The sequence below is a fragment of the Trifolium pratense genome, linkage group LG2 (genome assembly GCF_020283565.1).
Source record: "Trifolium pratense cultivar HEN17-A07 linkage group LG2, ARS_RC_1.1, whole genome shotgun sequence".
Classification (NCBI taxonomy): domain Eukaryota; kingdom Viridiplantae; phylum Streptophyta; class Magnoliopsida; order Fabales; family Fabaceae; genus Trifolium; species Trifolium pratense.
The window spans coordinates 11,273,369-11,288,091 of NC_060060.1; the positions used below are offsets into that span (position 1 = coordinate 11,273,369).

At 32.4% G+C, this 14,723-nt stretch overlaps 2 protein-coding genes across 2 annotated transcripts; both read right to left on the reverse strand.

Annotated features, from left to right (window-relative positions):
- Positions 1–5,450: 5,450 nt before the first annotated feature.
- Positions 5,451–7,175, reverse strand: LOC123904165 (probable pectate lyase 4). The gene is given in 6 exon segments (XM_045953856.1): positions 5,451–5,696; positions 5,859–5,994; positions 6,086–6,169; positions 6,210–6,481; positions 6,694–7,029; positions 7,032–7,175. Coding segments are annotated over 6 exon segments (1,218 nt in total).
- A 2,827-nt stretch (positions 7,176–10,002) lies between these two features.
- Positions 10,003–13,427, reverse strand: LOC123904166. The gene is made up of 6 exons (XM_045953857.1): positions 13,419–13,427; positions 11,748–13,259; positions 11,365–11,540; positions 11,026–11,275; positions 10,185–10,930; positions 10,003–10,036 (listed from the first exon to the last, which is right to left on the reverse strand). The coding sequence occupies exons 1-6, from the start codon at positions 13,425–13,427 to the stop codon at positions 10,003–10,005; spliced, it is 2,727 nt and encodes a 908-aa protein (XP_045809813.1).
- Positions 13,428–14,723: the final 1,296 nt, after the last annotated feature.

A 14,723-nucleotide genomic window follows, 5' to 3' on the forward strand; every position in this document is an offset into this window, starting at 1 on the left:
AAAAAAATTCTACGAAAGCATTCCAAATAATAATATTTATCATTGCTTGGATGATACTCCGTTTACTTGACTATCTGCCTTATCTATATTTTAAATAATAATTAGCTTATGAAAATAATACAAACGTTTTATAGCCAAGAAAAAAAATACAAAAGTTGATTTCATCACAGAGTACCTTTCAAATTACAGGAGAAAAAAATACCGAGAGTCAACTTTATTGAATTTTTTTTTTCTCTATTTCAATCTTATCTCACTTCTATTATATATATTTCATTATTCACAAATGTTAAGTCGACACAAAAATCAGCATCAATGTAACTATGAGTTATGTCATATCTTTCAAGTATAAATAAATTATGTTGGAGTGTACTTCTAATACCTAATACCTATTTGTTATTTTAATTTATTTTTTTTGTATTTTTTTGTTTTTATATTATATAATATATTGTCATTAAAAAAAAATACACACTCATATCTAGCATATTTCATAAAATGTTGATTTTTTTCCCTCTAATTAATAACACTCATCTTCACGATTTAATCTAATTTTTTTTAACAAAAATAAACTCAATGCATATTATAGAATATGTCGTCCTTGCTAAAGAATGAGCAACCATATTCGATTATTGCTTAATAAACTTGACCTCAAAGTTGTTATTCAATAATAGTAATTGATATGGCAAATCAAAATACTAAACTTGGATAATCCATCTTACCTAAAAGAAAAAAGAGAAAAAAAATATAGGCCGGGTCAGTGTTTTTACCGGCCAATCAAAACCGTTCGTTTCGTGAAATAATTTCGGTTAACATTAATTATCTTTCTTTTTCCTTAAATGCATCTTTCACCCTTAAAATGGTAAATTCTTATTTCACTTTCTCACCACAATGCACCTAAAATTTGCAAACATTCAAAGTCAAGCAATTGTGTTGACAAATGAACTCGACAAAAAGGTTAAGAAAAACCACAATATTTCAACCCACTTCCTTTGATAGAGAAAAACGTCACAATATTTGACTAAGTAGTATATTGGCAGCACCCCATAGACATAAAATTAGTTTGGTGACAAGCAACTCACAATATTGAAGCAGAACACACTACTCTAGCACCAGCAACTTACGAAGCACCGACACTCCTCAGATTAGGCGTGTCGGACACGTGTCGGTGTCTGTGTCTGACACCGACACTTATAATTACACTAAATTATGTTACTTTTCCAAATTTTTATCCGTGTCGATGTGTCAGTGTCTGTGTCGTGTCCGGTGTCCGTGTCTGTATTCGTGATTCATAGCTAGCAGCACACACATGTCTATGTCTATGTGGTACGATATTTTTATGTCAATCATTTTGTTGTGTTGTAGGAAACTTCTTTCAACCTTCCTTGTTACTTGATGCTGAATACTGTGTCACATTCACACCTTGTGTGCTACACTCACTCTCTACTGGTATAACAATCCGTGACATATAAAAAATATCTATACTTTTTTATTTTATTTTTTTTTTCATAAATTGTGATAGGTGTTTATATAGACATGGCAAAATGGACCAATCCACTCCACCTCGTCATTAACCCGTTTAAAAAGAGGAAAAACGGACCAACTAGATGTGTAGAGTTGAAAATTCCACTCTGCTCCGATTTATGGCGGGTTATCCCTTCATTTTTACTATACTAGTATAACTTACATTCCCGTGCTATAGCCCGGGTTAATGTTCTATGAAAAATATAGATCATTTTTTTTCACACATGAAAAATATGGATTATTAAATTTTTAATATTGTAATTTTTTTAATTATTTGTAAAATTAATTTTATATTTAATGTAATAGTTTATTTAAATATGATAAAAGATCCAAATTTTGGAGATTTTAAGGAGAAATGGCATAATGGAGAGTGATACTTCACTCCTCGTTCCCAACTCACATGTTCATATATTTGTTCTTTTATTTTCATAAAAAAAATGTCATTATGCAAAAACTAATTTAACGGTTAATATATTTGTTCTTAATCGTCATCTCTCTCCTTTAGACATTTGTTTTCTTCAGGAGTATTTTATCTCATGTCCCCGTGTGAAAAAATTTCACATTTGAGAAGCAAAATGGGACGATTTTAATTTTAATATTATTTATTTAAAAGTAATGAACAGTAGAATTGTTTGTCATTTGCTTGACACAAAAAAAAAATTATATAATTTTTTTAAGCATATCTCATTTGTTAATGTGCAAATTTTAAAAAATGTATCTATTTGTTTTTATTTTTATTTGTTTATTTTACAGTGATGTATGGAGAATAAAAATAAAGTAATACATGATATTATTGCTTTTAATTCTTTTTTTTTATATATATAAAATCATTGTTACTTGCCCTGCTTTCAATTGATATCGTATTTTTTATATAATAAAATCTACAAATGTATGTCTCACCCCGTGTAAGTTATTTTTTGCTTAATACCTCCATGTAGGTTATATTTTTTTTATCAATACCCCCGTATTTTAATATTTTGTTTGGTACAAATCACTATGTATTTTTTTTTATTAGAAAAACCACATTAAGGTAAATCATAATTAATAGAATAATAAAATGAAATAGAAAAATAATCTATGAAGTCAATTACTTCATTCCTTTTATATTTCAGACAATGACACATTTTTCTCTACTTTATAAGTATGAAGTTTAAGAATAATTTTTTTTAAGCATCTCAATTTCTCAATTCCACATTTTTCCAATTCATTCTATAGTATAGTCATTCGAGGAGTTTCTATTATTTTATCAGTGTATTTGTTAAATATCATATGAAAAATTAGACAAATAAAAAAATAATGAGTAAAAAAATAGAGTACAACATTTATTTATAAATAATAGTAAAAAAAACATTTATAAGCATGATTTAAATCCAATAAAAAATAATATGAACAACAATTCTTTTTTAATAAGTAAACATATGATTAAAAAAAATGACAATAAAATATAAAAAATATAAATAAATACTTAAAACTCTAACATCAATTGATAATACTTAATCCTAATTTGAATAACAAACAATGTTGTTCTTCCGTATATGGACCTGCAAATAAAGATTTATAACTCAAAATTAGTACAATTTTCTGATTGTAGAATTAAACTTGAATATTTTATCCACTCCTCTGTTCCCAATCCAGATGTTATTTATCCCTCGTAGTCATCTTCATCAGTCTCTGCAAGAATCCAAATAGTAAATAAAAGTTACAAAGATAGATGAATAATATTTTGGCTTCTTAAAAAGAAGTTTACAATTTCTACCAAAAAAAAAAAAGTTTACAAAATATTATTGACTTTAGAAAAGAAAATGATTTCTCTTTTTTATGTTGAATCCTCTTATTGTAGCCTAGCACAAATAAACAAAATACCTGCAAAGAAAAACAAATAAAATTTAGATTTCATTCCACTTGAGAGCAACAAAAATTATATTGAACAAATAAATAAGAAATAACCAACAATAGCAATAGATTGAAAATAGAGAAGGGGCGCTGAGACACTCAATGACTCTCACTCTTACATGTTGACCCGTATATATAGAAACTATAGTAGGTTTTTGGTCCTTAATTTTTGAAATTTCCATCCATTTCAGCATTGATTTAATTTAATCAATATATATTCTAAAAATGAGTTGGTCAATAATCAAAAGTTTCCATACGTAAAATTTCAATTGTATCAAAATATTAATATATAGACATTTGTTCATAAAACCTGATTGAGCAATTTCTATAAAAAAAAAAAAAACTCTTGTGGGATATATAAAAAAAATATTACGTAAAAAAACTCCATTGTTTGGTATATATAAAATTTCATATATAATACTTTCATAAAAAAAAATTCATGTATAATATTTTGTATTTTATATGTATATATATATATATATTAATGAGATATAATTATTTATATTTGAATTTGAGTTATTTCCTTTTAAAATTATTTTTAATAGGTGCATTAAATACGATTTATAAACAATAATTGAGAAATGATTGAATTTCCAAATTAGCCAAAGATTCTAAGTAAAATGATATCATCATGTATTAGAGAAATTGCAAAGGCCTTCATAGTTAGCCACATAGGAATTGGAGAAATATTAGAATGCCACATAAGACATGGATCAATGAAATGGTGTCACATAGGAATAAGACTATGAGAGAGAAACTCCTAAACATATAAATAATAGATTAATTAAAATATATCCAAAAAATGTTGAAAGTGGAAAAAATATAAAAAAACCAATTTAAGAAAATTGAAATATAAAATATACAACTAACGAGGCCACTAAAAATATAAAAATTATTGTTCAAATGTTTTAACATCTTAACATCTATAATAAGTGTACCCAAACAAAACTATAAAAAGTCCACGAGTTCACAATTTACAAAATATTATAAACATAGAGGTTAAAATTATAAAAACTGAAAAATAATTTGAGAATTGTAGATAAGAAGCGTAAAAAGTGAGTTTCTTTATAATTTTAACCTGAAGGCTGAAAGGTCAATCCACCCCACCCTGCCACCACTACATTTTTTAGCAGGATAGGCTGAATATGACTAGGGATGGCAACGGGCGCCCATGGGTGCGGGTTTGAGTGATACCAAACCCACACCCGAAATCAACACCCAAACCCAAACCCAAACCCAAATCTGTTCGGGTGGCAAAACCACACCCACGCCCACACCCATTGGGTTCGGGTTTTTTACACCCAAACCCAAACCCACAACGCATTTTGTACTACTTTGCAAATTTAAGCAAAACAAGGTAAATTTAAGCAAAAACAATGGAATTTAAACATATTGTCAATCACTTAGCAAAAACATAGGTTTAAAATTACAAGGGAATTTAAAATTACAAAATAGTCTTTCAAAAAATTAAATTACAACTAAACCAAAATTAAGTTCTTCCAACTTTCAAGCAAAATTCAAACACAATTTTGGTTTGTGGTTTGTGAAAAACCTAATTTTACTTTTACACTTATACATATATGTGGGGGTATTTAGGTAATTTTAACATGTTTCGGGTGGGTGTATGGGTTTCGGGTGTGGGTTTGAGTGATACCAAACCCACACCCATATTTTCGGGTGCCACCCAAACCCAAACCCAAACCCAGTCAATTCGGGTTTCGCCCGTTGACTTGGGTTTGGGTTCGGGTGGGTCTCACGGGTTTGGGTTTTTCTGCCATCCCTAAATATGACAACTAGTAGTGGCGGGTCTTAAATCTCAATTCACTATGCTAAAATAAGACGATTTAAGTGGGTTGACCCGACAGATTCAACTTGTATTGTTATCTCGTGTTTATATGACTTATCAAAAAATTATAAAATAGAAAATAAAATTATTCACCAATTAACTTGGTATATAAGTTCATATTATTATATTTTAAATCAAAACATATTTAGTACAAACTATTATCAATAATGGTGGACACGCTTTGCTTCGAGATTTATTTTCTATGTTTTTTTTTAACATATATAGATGTTCTACTGCATTGAAGTGCACCTGCTGATCTTGTTAATGATCTAACAAATTTGACATCAACAACTTTAAAACCCTGCTCTTTTCTATAATTCGGCTTTGGCACACGTCCTCCTTTTGTTACCGTAAAATAGGCTCCATTTTCAAATGCATCCCTTACAGAATGAAATTTCCATTTATCCCCACTTGTGTTACCAATTTTTCTCCATGTAACCTACAAACATTATATAATTAGCAAAACATTTAGTAAAAGTGAAATCATTTTATTCATACAAAAATGCATTTTATCTGTCGTGTGATCTATTATTAGTTGGATAAATGTATTTCTATTGGTCAATAACTAGTTGAAATGAATTTGTTAAACATAATGATATACCTCTTTACTCCCAACTTTTGGTGCTATGAAGAGGTTAGCCTCACTTTTGAGACTAGGCCTCATACTTCCACCGATGGCATATTGCATCCACCCAAAGTAAAGATTGTTGGCTACATGTGCATATCCATAGCGAATCCTGAAATATTTTTTACCAATAAAAAAAAATCAATATTATCAAATAAATTTACATTTGTATAAAAAAATAGCATAATCAAGTCTTTGATTACCTAGGCATCCGTTGGTTGCAGTTAGGTCCAAAATGATTGTACACAACGGTAACTTTCATGTTTTTGTCTCTCACATATCCATCACTACAAGAAAACCTTGATTTACAAACAAAATTTAAAATCATCGTGGCCAAGAAGCATAACTTTATCTTGTTCTCTAAACCAATTATTGGATATAGTGACATTAGTAGAACCTCTCGTGACATCAAGAAGACCATCTTCACATTCATAAATTGTATTATGATCTATCCAAATTTTTGAAGCCGTGACCAATCTAATTGCATCTCCATCTACTGGACCAATATGAATTACCTTTCCATTAGGTCCCATGACCATCCCCGGTGCTTGAGCTTTGCAGTGATGGATTCTAATGCTATGAATTATTATGTCCGTGGCCTAGAAAATAATACAAAATTGTTAGAATTCATGAAAAATAAAAAATTTCCTAAAATGTTAGAAAGGGTAATTTAGAGAGGAAAATGTTAAAATCCTCTAAAAAATGGTGACCGAAGAATTAGAGAGTGATTTTATTTTGAACATCACTAATTTTTATTGCAAATGTTATTTTTTTTTTTTTTTTTAGTGATTTCTTAGTATTTGGTAATTACCTTGGATATCATCAAGCATGCATTATTAGCAATGTGGACATTGACGCCGCGACCATCAATGGTAGTGAAACTACTAATGAGAAGGGGTTTCATGAGTTGAATATTCATGTCTTTTTCGAATGTGATCCACACTTTACTTTGAATTACAGAAGCTCCATATCTCAACGTACCAGGTTTGGGATTTGTGGGATCGTCATTTGGGTCAGTAACTTTATAATGTATGAGGTCGTTACCAATGTTGTTTGTCATCTTTCCAACATAGCCTACAGAGCAAGTCGCTAGTTGTTGTCTATGCCTCCTCCATTCAGGATTTGGCCTCCAGCAACTATCAATTATGGCCTCCAGCAACTATCAATTGTATTCATTTTCATGCCCATTAACTTGGATTGTTTGGCAGAACTAAGTTTCGGTGTGAAAAATATTACAATCACAATGGCCAAAACAAAACGCCATATGATGAAATTGGTACCTTGAGATACCATAGTGTAGTATAATTTTCTTGACAGATAATTGAATGATAAAAGAAAAAAGAGAGATGTGAGAAATTATAATGATTGCTTGTTTATATTGGAAAAGTAGTAGTATTTAAGTGATTATATAGGTAAAAATTTATCTTCGAGTTGTTTAATGTTGTTTTGAGAAGTTGCGGCTAATAAATGATCGTTACGTGCTAAACAAAAGATATGAACCGAAATAAATAAGAAAATTTATTTAGTTCAAAATATTAACCTCTTGTAATAGTTACCTAAATTTAGGTAATAACTATAAGTGAAATTAGTAACTCTAACATACTACAACAATATTTTCAAGTACACCCAAATAAACAAACAACAACATTTTCATCGGCTGACATTTAACATAAATAATATAAAAAATTATTTTAAAACGAATTTAATGGATTGCATGATTATATATTATATGGGTGACAAACGACGCGAGAATATAAATTAGGTAAAACAAATTGAGTAGATGTTATATATATAGTGTAAGATAAATAAAAGAGAGAAAAATGTGTTTTTCCCTCTAACTTTATTTAATATATGATAGAATTAACTTGAAAATAAAAAAATATTGTTATATTTTAAAAGGACATAAATATCCTTTAAATTAAAAACCAATATAAATATTTATATATTTTTTTTGAAGAAGCTAAATTAAAACCAATATAAATTAAATATAAATATTTATATTATCGTCAAAGTTAGTTTTCTTCTAAATTTATTTATGCAGTATATACAATTATATGAATTTAAAACTCTTTAATTGTATTTAATTCAATCAATTAAATCAATTTATTTTAAATTATACTCATTCGTAAAATATTTTGTTCTTAAATGTAATTGTAGTTCCTCTATTTGATGACTTGTGATTTTGGTCGTCCAATATCTAAGTTAAAAATTATAGTACCAAATTTTAAATTTTTTTTTTAAAAAAATCATCTTTGAATTTTGAGCTTATTTTTTTGTGCCAAGTTGAATAATAACAATTCATACTTTATTTTGGACATGGTTGGTTTGTATTTATACTAAAGACATGAATTATTTTTTACCAGGGCCAGATTTTACGGATGATCAAATATAAATCACCATGTCTCGTGTCAAATTCGGAAGTGTATTGACAGTTTTAATTGTCGATAAAAATGGTGAGTCGTCTTAATTCACAAAAGATTTTATGAACCAAAAAGTATTTCAGTTGGTAAGGACATCACATTTTATATACTGTCATCTATGAGTTGGAGTTCGAACCCCGAAGCTTCTACTTATTCACCTAAATGATGAAATTTTTAGTCACTAAACTACTTGATAAAAAGTTACTAATATACCTTGTACCAAAAAAAAAAGTTACTAATATCCATAATTTCCTATGTGCATGGTGATGGCTTTGTCTAATAAATACAAATAAGATAGTCTTTCATCATGCAATCAATAAGTCTCACTATTGGATCAATATGACAGATCATTTCTCATGGGATCAAATCGTGAGAATTAATGATCAAATAGTGAAAACAAACTTTGTATATGTATAGTTTAAAGAAAAATTCTCAACCCACCCCTCATGTTTCTTTTTCACCCCCTAGCATGCAAAAAAATTCAGAAAATACATTTCGAAGTGTTTTTTAGTGTAAATTTTACTGAAATTTACACTAAAAAAATTCGGAAAACGTTTTCCGAATTTTTCTGTGCGAAAAGAGAAATTCAAGGGGTGGGTAGAGAATTTTTCTAATTTTTTTTTTATTACATGAGAGGGAAAAAAAAGAGGAAACAAAGGAAATTACTCCATAATAAACACTACACCCTAGGCATCGGCGGAGAGCAGGTTAAACAACTCATGGGGAGGTGCGTCAATTTTCACCAAACGAGAATTTTTCTAGTTTAAACTTTAAAGTACCACAAATCTATGCAGCACGACTGCACGAATCTGCAATGGATTGGACCTACTAACTAGGGCTTTTAAATTTTTAAGCGAAAGGAGAACAAACTCATATAAGTATTGTAGAAATGGCTATTCTTACCCACCCCCCTTGAATTATTTTTTAACTAACACCCCCCTTAATTTTTAAAAACCTCACCTTTTTTTTTCCCATAAACGGGTATTTTTTCCCCTTTAAATACTCTTTTCTTTTTTTTTAAGGAAACTGTTAGTCTCTTTTTATAAACAACATATATTAATTATATGATGAGTATAAGGGTACTGAAAATAAATTGATTGATTTCATATACACTTCAAAGATGGGATAAGCAATTATTTCACCAATCTTAAAAACATAATTTTGATATACCATTTAATAAACCAAAATCATGATATTCTTTGATATATCTTTTGAAAAAGCTAAATAAAAAATATATTTAGGACCCGTTTGGAATAGCTTATTTTTGAGCTTATACAAAATAGCTGATTTAAATAAATAAGTTTTTATGTATTATCCTAAATTTGTCGAGATAGTTTATGAAAAAAATAACTAGTAAAAATACAGTTTTCGTTAGTGGAAGCTTATAAATTAACATAAAAACTTATTTATTTGCAGTTTTGCATAAGCTAAAAAATAAGTTATTCCAAACGTGCCTTTATTAAATAACAAGTACTTAATCACAAGATGTAAAAAAAAAATTTAAGCTTATTTAATAATTTATCTACCCATATTTAATAATTTATCTATCAATATTACCTTATTACCAAACAATTTTTTTATTTTTTTCCTTTCAAGTACTTTAACAACAAGGTAATCAGAGAACTTGCATACTCCCTCCATCCCAAAATGAGTGAGTCATTTTTTTTTTGAACAAGCCAAAATGAGATATATTAACCAAATCAGCCTCCCTGGCACAAGACGTACCATGGCAGACTACAGAAGTTTACAAGAATAGTCAAAACAATGAAAAAACATATACAAAAGTCATACAAAGCCCAAACAAAGTCGGGGACTAGACCACCAGCTATGATAGTTTAAAGCTAACGTAATGTTCGTCGACTTCAACCACCTAAATGAAAACAGCTTGATCTTGTCCAACAAAACATGGGGCATATCTAATGATCCTCTGAACAATCGGTGATTTCTCTCTGTCCATACGACCCAAATGCAAGCAAGCCAGATGAGCTGAAGGAAAGAACGACGCGCTCGAGATCCACCTGCTGAAGATGTGAACTGAATAAAGTGATCCCGCATAGAAACAAAATCCACCACAGGAATGTCAATCCATAACCGCACTAAATCCCAAAGAGAGCCAACAAAACCGCAAGATATGAATAAATGACGAGCCGATTCAGCCTCGCCACAACCAAAAACACACATGTGAGCTGTAGGAGATAAAACCTGTCGAGTAACCAGATTCACTCTCGTGGGCAACCTGTCACGCAATAAACGCCACGCAAGAATGGAAACCTTCAATGGAACCTGAGGGTGCCAAATAAGATTATCCGCATCATCCACAGTAACCAAAGCATGAGATATCAGGAGCTGATAAGCCCCCCTAACAGTATAACCTGTGTCAGGATCAGGCTGCAACTGCCACCTGTCCAAAGAAATAGCCTGCAAGGAAATGTTAGAAAGTAAAGTCTGACACTCCCCCAACATCTCCTCCTCCCACGCCCTCAACTGCCTCTGCCACACCCACGCTCCTCCATCTGCGCCCCACCCTAAAGCACTCATCTCAGCTACCGAACAATATTTGTTTGCCGTTAAAGCAAACAGACGCCCAAAACGCTCACACAACGGAATACCATCCACACAGGGATCGGTCTAGAAAAAAGTATCTGATCCGTCCCCCACTCTCCTCACCACATGTCCCCGAACCACCTACCACCTAGCTCGCCGCCTCCCTCCCTAATACGCACTATCTCCCTCCACCACAGGGACCCCCTCCGACCTCCATCCCGAATTCTGCCTCCCTCAACCCCATACCTAGCTGCCAACACTCTAAACCACAAACCCCCGCTATCAACCAACAACCTCCAACACCACTTGCCCAATAGGGCCTGATTAAACTCCCGTAACCTCCTGACCCCCAGACCTCCACTCTCCTTAGGTAAGCTAACCGAATTCCAACTAACCCAAGAAATTTTCCTAGAATCCTCACAACCCCCCCCCCCCCCCCCCCCCCCCCAAAAAAAAATTTAATGAAAAGAGATTCAATAGAGGAAATGATACCTAAAGGAGCTTTGAAGAAGGAAAGAGCATAGACAGGTAGAGAGGTCAAAACAGATCTCAATATAACCAAACGACCACCAAAAGACAAGAAGCGACTCTTCCACCTAGATAATCTATTCTTTATTCGATGCAACACCGGGTCCCAAAAACTCAAACGCCTCGGATCACCCCCGATCTGAAGCCCCAAATAAAGGAAAGGGATCTTTCCCACCTTACAGCACAGAACAGACGCAGCTTCGCCCAACCAGGAATCTGATATATTAACCCCAACCAACATGCTTTTATTAAAATTAACTTTCAATCCCGACATAGTCTCAAATAGCACAAGAACAGCTCGCAAAGCCCGAACATTTGCCCAACTTTTAACCCCTAACAGAAGAGTGTCATCCGCAAACTGAAGATGCGATACCGAAACCGTACCCTGCTCCCCAATGCTATATCCTGTAAACAAATTACGCGCTACCATAGCCTCCATCAACACATTTAGCCCCTCAGCAGCCAAGAGAAACAAAAAAGGAGACAACGGGTCACCTTGCCTAAGACCACGTCTAAGGGGGAATTCATCAGTCGGACTGCCATTAACTAAAACAGATGCCGTAGCCGTACAAACACACTCTCTAATCCACTTTCTCCAAAGGGTAGGAAAAGACATTCTCCCCATAACATCATCCAGATAACCCCAGTCCACCGAATCGTAAGCTTTCTCAAAATCAACCTTAAACATCAGAAGATCTTTTCTAGACTTTCGCGCCTCGTCCACTATCTCATTGGCAACCAGGATGCCATCAAGGATTTGCCTGTCCTTGACGAACGCTGTCTGAGCCTCAGAAATCACGCTTCCGATCACCAGGCGTAACCTATTCGCTAAAACCTTTGCCAAAATTTTGTAAAGGCATTCCACAAGCGAAATAGGCCGAAAATCATTCAACCTTTGGGGACTATCCACTTTAGGAATCAAAGCTATGAAAGTAGAATTTATACCCTTGGCAAGCTTGCCGTTCCGGTGAAATTCGGAGAGAAAACGCATAATATCACCCCGCAGCTTAGCCCAGAAATCTTTAATGAAACCAAAATTAATCCCGTCGGGACCAGGGCTTTTAAAACTATCACAATCCCACACTGCGGATTTCACTTCTGCCTCCGTAAAAGGTTTGATTAGACTACCAATCTCCACATGGTTCAATCTTTTAAACGGAAGATCATCCACCCTGGGCCGATCCACGTTAGAATCCTTAAAGTGAGACTCAAAATGCGAAAACACTGCCTGTCTAATCGGTTCGACACCCTCAATAGGAACCCCATCCACCTGAATAGTTGACATAGCATTCCTTCGACCGCGACTCGTCAAGACCGAATGAAAATACTTCGAATTAGCATCTCCATCCTTAAGCCACAAAGACCGGGATTGTTGCCAACTGATACTAGCATGCAACCGCGAGAGCGATTGTATATCCAACGAAACCCCATGAAGCTCCTCTAACTCCTCCTCAGAAAGAGCCTCTTCCTCACCTTTCTCATCTAGGGCAGAAAGCCTAGCTTTCAACGTTTCAATACGACTAGGAAGGTTATACGCATGAGCCATATGCCACTCTTTCAGTTCTGCCTTAATCAACTTAAATTTTTCCTTAAGCACATGGCCGGCCCAGCCATCGACCTGAAGCGAGTGCCACTTCTCTCTCACGAACGAGTGATATCCGGGCACATCCTTCCAACACTTAAGCATCCTAGACGGGCGAGGTCCCCAATCATCCTCATCCGCAGATAAGACCAGCGGACAGTGATCAGATAGCCCTCTCAACCTGGCTACCTGCCTACAATTAGGCCAGACTAAACACCATTCCTCAGAGAGGAGAAATCTAACAATGAGTGAGTCATTTTGATTATATACACTATTTATATATCTTACTTTGACCCTGTTTTTCTACTAATAAATAAAAACAAATATTAGCATATAAGATGTTGTTGGATTCATCTCAACGAGTATTTTCAAAATATCGCATTTTTATAATTTTTACTATTATACAATTAAAAATATTAATCATCAAAGTTATGCATTGCATTATGTGGCGCAGTCAACTACCCCACTCATTGTGATACGGAGTGAGTATATATAGATTGACTGATATCTTTGTTGAAATGATGAGAACTACAAAATTGAATAACATGAGCCTTAATATCATTAGATAAAACACATGATATCTGTAAAAAAAAAAAACACATGATATCATTAGCTAGCCAAACAAGAACAACACTCCACAAACTAGCAAAAGACTCACATTCAATAAGCAAATGTTTAGCAGTTTCATCAATGTTGCATTCACCAAAACAAAGAGAATTCGTGTTTAAAATACCGCGCGTCAATACAAATTAATGATATACTCTCTCTGGTTATAATTATAAGTAAAAAACACTTTTTAGATTCATTGAAAAAATAATGTATATAGTCTATATTATTGACCAGATACGTTATTTTTTCAATAAACCTAAAAAATTATTTTTTTGCTTATAATTGTGTCTGAAGTGAGTATTCTTTGATATTATGACCACATTCTTCAAATTTGCCCCATTCCTATTAACATTGATGTCATTTAACCATTTATATGCACCAAGTTGCTTGTCATATTAGATGAGACACTTTTTTTTCCATTTTTCCCTTTCACTAAAAGTTAAGAAATTTTCCACAACCTCCTCTGGGTAAGACAAGCCAAATGAAAATGGGATCCAAATTTAATAAATTAATTAAATCAAATTATTTAATGTCTTGTCATTTTTTATATTTAATTATTATTTAAAATTAATTTTGTCCTACCTAACAAATTTTGAGGCAACAGAATATTACAACACGTAGGAAAACCAAGATGCGGCGACTGGGCAGCTCAGGTTAACGTTAACACTGGCAATGTCCCCACTCTAAATTATATTGTGCCACTAAGGCACTATTACTAACATGAAACACAATGTAGATGATAACACAGAGTTATCATGATCACTACAACAACATGGCAATAAAAAAACAAGCCAACAATACAACAAGCATGCATGTTCCATACTGTTTCATCAACTCGGTGCGTTCCAAAGTTGTAATATTTATGCATGTATGCAGTATATGTTGGGAATAATGCCTAAATATCTTTTTTGAAAGATCTTAGATTTAAATATTATTTAGATTTATATTTAAAATATGATAATATTAGGTTTTATGATTTATATTTCTGTTTAGAATATTTAAGATTTGTTTAGAATTTATTATAGGATTAGTTTTGTTTTAAAAAATATATGATTTGTTTTCATGTAGCTCTATATATAGAGCCATAAGCATAATGAATAAAATAAGAACTTTAGTATTCTTCATATAACCCTATATTTGAGGAGAGTTTTCTCCCTA

What these genes read in the sequence shown, in the direction of transcription:
- LOC123904166 (XM_045953857.1), bottom strand. An exon ending in ACCTCTCTACCTGTCTATGC is followed by an intron (nt 11,276 to 11,364) that starts TCTTTCCTTCTT and finishes GGGGGGGGGGGG; the next exon opens with GGGGGGTTGTGAGGATTCTA. An exon ending in CCCTGTGGTGGAGGGAGATA is followed by an intron (nt 10,931 to 11,025) that starts GTGCGTATTAGG and finishes ACTTTTTTCTAG; the next exon opens with ACCGATCCCTGTGTGGATGG.